This window comes from Nicotiana attenuata, chromosome 5 (assembly GCF_001879085.1).
Source record: "Nicotiana attenuata strain UT chromosome 5, NIATTr2, whole genome shotgun sequence".
Taxonomy (NCBI): domain Eukaryota; kingdom Viridiplantae; phylum Streptophyta; class Magnoliopsida; order Solanales; family Solanaceae; genus Nicotiana; species Nicotiana attenuata.
The window spans coordinates 35320700-35327886 of record NC_031993.1 but is presented as its reverse complement, the minus strand read 5'-3'; the positions used below and the strand labels follow the sequence as shown (position 1 = coordinate 35327886).

The following is a 7187-nucleotide window of genomic DNA, read 5'->3' as shown; positions in this document are numbered from 1 at the left end:
CTTGAGGATGAAGTTTATATGGAGCAACCGCCTGGGTTTGTTGCTCAGGGGGAGTCTCGTGACCTTGTATGTCGCTTGCGCCGGTCACTTTATGGTCTAAAGCAGTCTCCTCGAGCCTGGTTTGGTAAGTTCAGCACAGTTATCCAGGAATTTGGCATGATTCGGAGTGAAGCTGATCACTATGTATTCTATCGGCATTCTACTTCGAGTCTCTGTATTTATCTGGTGGTCTATGTTGACGACATTGTTATTACCAGAAATGACCAGGATGGTATTACTAAATTGAAGCAACATCTCTTTCAACACTTTCAGACTAAGGATCTGGGCAAACTAAAGTATTTTCTGGGTATTGAGGCCGCTCAGTCTAGCTCAGGTATTGTGATCTCACAACGAAAGTAGGCCTTAGATATTCTTGAGGAGACAGGAATGACAGGTTGTAGACCTGTTGACACTCCGATGGATCCGAATTCTAAACTTCTGCCAGGACAGGGAGAGCCTCTTAGCGATCCTGCAAGATATAGGCGGTTGGTTGGTAAATTAAATTACCTTACAGTGACAAGACCTGACATTTCCTTTCCTGTGAGTGTTGTGAGTCAGTTTATGGATTCTCCGTGTGATAGTCATTGGGATGCAGTTGTTCGCATTCTTCGGTATATAAAATCAGCTCCAGGTAAAGGTTTATTGTTTGAGGATCGAGGCCATGAGCAGATCGTTGGATACTCAGATGCTGATTGGGCAGGATCACCTTCTGATAGACGTTCTACTTCTGGATATTGTGTCTTAGTAGGAGGAAATTTGGTATCTTGGAAGAGCAAGAAACAGAATGTAGTTGCTCGGTCTAGTGCAGAAGCAGAATATCGAGCAATGGCTATGGCGACATGTGAGCTAATTTGGATCAAACAGTTTCTCAAGGAGTTGAAATTTGGTGAGATTAGTCAGATGAGACTTGTGTGTGATAATCAAGCTGCTCTTCATATTGCGTCAAATCCAGTGTTTCATGAGAAAACTAAACACATTGAGATTGACTGTCACTTTGTCAGAGAAAAGATACTCTCGGGAGATATTGCTACAAAGTTTGTGAAGTCGAATGATCAGCTTGCAGATATTTTCACCAAGTCTCTCACTGGTCCTCGTATTAACTACATATGTAACAAGCTCGGTACATATGATTTATATGCACCAGCTTGAGGGGAGTGTTAGAATAGTTATGTAACCCTAATCCCATATGTATTAGGGTAGGACATGTTATGTATATATATAGGGCTCATTGTATCATGTTTAATATATGAGAATAATGTCAATCATATTTTCTCCCGTGCATTCTCACAGCAACCATAAATAAATAAATAAATAAAAGTGTTTATCTCTAACAACTTAAGCTTAGATGATGTTCACACAATTCAACAGACTCGAAGAAGACGTGTCAAGGGGCAAACTGAAACCTCGTTGACAAAAAAAGAAGGTATTTTGAATTCTATTTACTATCCTAATAAGGAAGCTGAAATTTCAAAAATCTCAACTTGGAGAACTATACAAGTTTGAGGCATAGTGCAGATGATAATTTACTAATATCTGTAAAACCAAATTATCATTGCATTGCCGATATATGTGTGTGTGCGCGAGCGCGTAAGAAAAAGATAACATGGACAAATACTGTTAATATATCATGCAATTCAAAGGGCTGAGATTTTCGAATACAAAGGGCATGTGCATAATTTGGATACTCTTCCTATATAGAAATAGGTAAACACTTTAAAAGGAGCACTTAGCATGAATTACCTTCAATTTTGGAGAATTCGCAGTCCGAGCAGCCTCTACAATTGCTTTTCCAATTGGATGATTGGTATTTGATTCAACTCCAGCGGCAAACTTCAGAATATCAACTTCTGACCACTGACAAGGTGAAGTTGAATCTTGTCTGCACCAAAACTTGGCTCATTATCTCCAATGAAGAAATATCGTTAACACCTTTTCTTTTACCAGAAGGTGTCTGAAGTCAACTTTAACTTTACACATTTTCATAGTTCAACTTTCTGATCAAAGAAATAAAATCCAAAGATTCGCAACTAAAGTGCAACATGGAAACTCTCAAAGCAACAGATGAGAGCAGCAATAAGAAGGTTATTTAGAAAAGGAAAGGACAGAGAAAAAGAAGTGAACAACTAGAACAAGAGATGAGTTAGCAATGAGTATAAAGGACGTTAAGTGCTTATTGGTTGCTCTTATTCCATCATGCAGAAATGTTCATGGTTTTCCTCTTTCTGGTAAATTCATCATTCAAACAGTACGAAACAAGTATATGAGGAACAAATGTTAAGTGTTTCATATTGCTTGAGGGAATGGGTTGTTGTCTCTTTCCATGATCTTGGCAATGCTCACCTTATGTGCTAACTTTTGGTTGAGTTAGACACAATATTTTCTTAACATGGTATCACAACCAAGACTCATCCTAATTCTTGGTTTACCGAATATTCATCTACGTTATGTCGTCCACACGAGATATCTGAGAGTGCAGAAAGATGTTGAACCACATTAGTTGGAGGAATGGACTATTGCCTCCATATATGGTCTTGGGCAATCCTCACCTTATGAGCTAGTTTTTGGGGTTGATAGGACCCCATCTCCATTTTATTAAGAGAGAACAAATAGGAAATACAAACATTGGATGCTTTTCTTGTGGATGTTCGTTTAGTATTAAGTCAAAAAGAAGGTAAGAGAGAGATAAGAATTTATCCAGTAGATGGTGTATTCTTCAAACAAAGTCAATCTATTAACAAGTGTTTATTGATGAAAATAATATGTTATTAAAGGTTCGGAAAAGGGCCAAAACTGCCCTCAGTCTATTCGATTTGGTATAAATATGTCCCCGTTCACCTATTGAGCCAAAAATGCTTCCCCCGTTGTCTTTCAGGCTCACTTATGCCCCTATGACTAACCGTCAACGCCAAATAAAAAAAAAGGTTATTTAAATTACACGTGAAAACTTCTTACTGGTCCAACTTTAAACCATGACCCCAATAAAATTAATTTCTCAATCTTCCCAACCCTACCACTACCACGGCCGCCACCACCCCCTTTCCTCTGTAGGAATCACGCTGACACCGTGACTAGCATGTTTGCTCCATTCCTCCATTTTCAAACAATAACAACAAGAATGCTATGCTAATCGAAAGGGTCCGATTTGAAAATCTTTAATTTTTTCCGATTTAATGTCCTTTTTCGTTGTGAAAATGGGATTTTGTTCAAGGATGAAGCCATAAAAGTTCCAATTTCTACAATAAATTACCTTCTGGGTCTAACATCTTACTAGGATTTTACAAAAATCACAAAAATTCTGAGGAGAAAAATTAGACTATTCGCAAATTTGAAGTCCAAGAATTCATAAAAGGTTCTTAGATTATCTTACGATGATGAGAAAGAAAATGAGATTTACCACTGTAAGTGACATTTGAGTGTGCAAATTAAGGTCTTTTGATGAACATTTCCGAAAAAATGGCGGCTCCAATGGTAAATGTAAAATGAAGAAGATAGATAAAAAAAAAGGGGCCAAAACAGTCCCTAAACTATTGGATTTGGTACAATAATATCCTCTATCCACTTACGGATCTTCACATACGAGTGGGTTTAATTCTATTTGGAGTGGAGTTTAAGTTCAGCCAATAGGAAGTTGACACGTGGATATTAATTAAATTTTTTTTAGATAAGGGCATAACTGAGCCAAAAAAATAACGATGGGGGCATTTTTGGCTCAATAGCTGGACCGAGGACATATTTGTACGAAATCGAATAGTTTGAGGGTTGTTTTGGCCTTTTTCTGTTAAAAGAAAATGCTATAAAGAAAAAGCAATTTCCTTATTTGTTATGGCCCAAAAATTGGATACCTAATATGCCTGTGATTGACCTGCAATGCAAATAAAACTAACAGAAGTCTTCCTGAATGATAAATAAAACTTGCATCATTCAGTTTTCCATATTTCAATCACTCTTCATTTCCCAGTAATGTCGTATATTAAGAGTTTTAAAGTGCCTTGAGTGACAGAAAATACTTTTATCAGAGAATAGTCAAATCTACATGACATGAAGAACGCAAAGATGGAATTATAGAAGCTCACAAAAGTTTACTCATTTCATCCTAATATAATAGTCTTAGTTTGCACGAGATGTCTATGAAGTGAAAGAGTTAAAGTACGGATTGCTTAGTATTTATTAGAAAACAAGCGGGGTTTGTGTGTTTTAAGAATAGAAAAGAAAAAATTGTATTTTAGGAGTTTCTCAACAAAAAAATTTGTTGATATAATTCAAAAATTATATGAAACCCATTTTTGCTTATTAAACAATCATTTTCATACTCTTATGTATCAAAACTTTATATTGATGACGATCAGAAGTTCCTTCTAAAGAAAGTGGATTGCATTTTGAAACGCCTAATAAAGGCATGAGAGAGGTAGTATAAATACACTTAAAGTTTGCACTCAACCTTGCATCTGGATCTTCTTGATAGCCTTGACCTTGAGACACCACTTTGGTCACAGTTGGTCTACCAATAGTCAGTGTCCCTGTCTTGTCAAAAACAACTGTATTCACCGTTGAGAATCTTTCTAGGACACTTCCACCACGCAAAAGCAAGCCTTTAGTGGCACCAAGTGAGGTTCCAACCTTTACACAAAAATGTCTCATCATTAGTAGTGCATCAGCTGTTAGGATCATGCCTGGATTTAGTATGACAGTACTACAGGATATGTATGTCTTTACCATCACTGCAGTAGGAGTGGCAAGACCAAGTGCACATGGACAGGCAATAACCTACAACAACAAACCCGAAGTCAATTACGGCAAAACAAAGAGATAGAAATATAACCATGGGGCAGAAGCATGCTTACATGATGCAGAAAAAGACAATGAAACTAAAACCAATACAGAAACAGCAGTAGTGAATCAAAAGATTTTATAAAGGATTACTCAATCAGATTTGAAAAATTATCTTGTGGGATGCTGCAGAAGTAGTCAGATTTGAACCTTGTTGGTGATTACTGAAAGTCAACTCAGTTAATATGAGTTTATACATTAACGTACCAGCACAGTACATGAGAGCTGCAACGCTAGCGAAACTACACTTCCATGATAAAGGGTGGATGGTAGAATGCGAGCACCAAAAAGGTTCCAGAACATAAATGTGGCCGTAGAAAGTGTCATTACCCCATAGGTAAAATGCCCAGCAACCTAGTTAATAGAAGCAATTAAGCTTTTTTCAGGACAAGCCTACAAATAAAATTCCTTTTGCAAACAATATTAGACAGTCATTTGGGTGAACCACGTAACCCACCAACAGCCAAATATTGTGTACATAAGAAAAAACAGCTTTAAAATGGAAACCTTGTCAGCCAACCGCTGTACAGGAGCTTCTCTACTCTGTGCTTCTTCTACTAATCGAACAATATCCCCAATTGCAGTCTCACCACCTGGTCGTCGCACTTCAACAGTAAGTGTTCCGTTAAGGTTTATACTTCCTGCCGCAACTTCAGCCTAATTCATAAGAATATATCTATCATGATATTATAGGAATTGAAGATGGTGTTTAAATTGGATATCTGTCCATCCATAGAGCAATATTTTAAAAGAAAAAAGTAGTTATCGATATGAGAAGATAGGTTGACTACCCCAGGTAACTTCGTTACAGGTAAAGGCTCCCCAGTAAAACTTGATTCATCAATTGTGCTTCTACCAGCTCTGACAATTCCATCAGCTGGAACACGGTCCTGAATTTCAACAAACAGGTATCAGTAAATTCAACTGCTATTGCTTGCTATTTCTAATCAGAATATCTCTACTGATCAAATAATATGATTCATTTTTAAGCTAGTAGATAACAGGAGGGAGATCGACAACTCAGCGATTCAAGTAAGAACTGTCCCAATACCGCTGAAAACAGATCAAGGGAGACCTAATGAGGTACAATGTAACGTGAAGACAAGCACATCTTTACTTACCCCAGGTAAAACAATGATCTGATCCCCGACAGACAGACTGTTAGAAGGAACTTCAACAGTGGAGCTTGATTCCCCTGAATCGCTACTGACTACAAGTCTTGCTTTAGATGGCAAGACATTGAGAAGGCCTGTCATGTCGCTTGTGGCTTTAATTTTAGCTCTCTGCTCAAGATTTCTTCCCAGCAAGACGAAAGCAATCAACATAACAGGCTCCTCAAAGAATGTTTTCCAACCCTAGAGCAAAGCTAATTAGATGAATGCTAGCTGCAGGTATAACTGATTCAAAGCTAACAATAATCACTCTGAACAACTGGGAAGCAATGCAATACTGTATTATAGGGAAGTTAATGCTCTTTTTATGGACAACGAGAGAAGTTTCTAAAGCCTCCAACTGAAGAATACAAGGGATTCTTATTTGTATAGATAATTGCATGCACTTAATAGAGGATGCTTGCTCCTAAAGTCCTTTGATTAATACCTACTATTTACGGCTTAGCAAACCTTTCTAACAAAAAATTTACTAGTTATCGGAAGAAAAATCTTTTAGAAAAACAAATGGTGGAGCCTCAACAAACAATAAAACATATTTAGGCTGAAAGCCTTAAGGCACTTTAGAGAAGTTCAGAAAGAGCCTCCTCGCTTTACTTTCAATTATGCTCCCACTTATATTCTGATAACACTCAGCTTTGTCTTAGTAAGAGATGATATCAACCATCTAGCGATTTTCCTATTTGACAATGTATAGATAGTTAGATACATTATACACATAAAAACCCAAATACATAGACAACCCCTTAAAGTTGTCACCAAATTCCATTTAGACGCCTTAACTGAGGCTTGTACCTATTAAGCACCTACACATCATTCAGAGTGTACCTATTCCAAATTCTTTGACTGCTGCTTGTTGGTTAATTGTTGTTGAAATGGTGCAAACTTGTGGCATGAAGAAGAAGAAGAAGAAGAAAATTTAGTCATTTCTTCTTTAGCCGGAGATTTCGCCACTTCTTTAGCCGGAGATTTCGCCGCTAGGAACCAAACCACTACCTTTCTAAAATTAGATTAATTAAGGTTCTTCAATCCTAAGAATTATGGCTAAACTGCAAGTTTGCAACCTTAAGCCTATTTTAAACATGAAAACATATCTTAGGGATGGTGGCTATGGTGGGAGAGATTTGGAGAAGAGATGGAACTTCGTGGGGT

The 7187-nt window shown here is 37.4% G+C and overlaps 1 protein-coding gene across 1 annotated transcript in view; it reads right to left on the bottom strand.

The window, feature by feature from the left end:
- LOC109226125 (copper-transporting ATPase PAA1, chloroplastic-like) overlaps positions 1753–7187 on the bottom strand; it is an 11295-nt gene continuing 5860 nt past the window's right edge. Inside the window, exons 6-12 of the mRNA XM_019390924.1 lie at positions 5988–6221; positions 5658–5756; positions 5374–5523; positions 5074–5220; positions 4753–4803; positions 4478–4656; positions 1753–1918 (exon numbers count right to left, since the gene is read on the bottom strand). Coding sequence (XP_019246469.1) covers positions 1753–1918; positions 4478–4656; positions 4753–4803; positions 5074–5220; positions 5374–5523; positions 5658–5756; positions 5988–6221 — 1026 coding nt within the window. The remainder of the gene's footprint in view (positions 1919–4477; positions 4657–4752; positions 4804–5073; positions 5221–5373; positions 5524–5657; positions 5757–5987; positions 6222–7187) is intronic.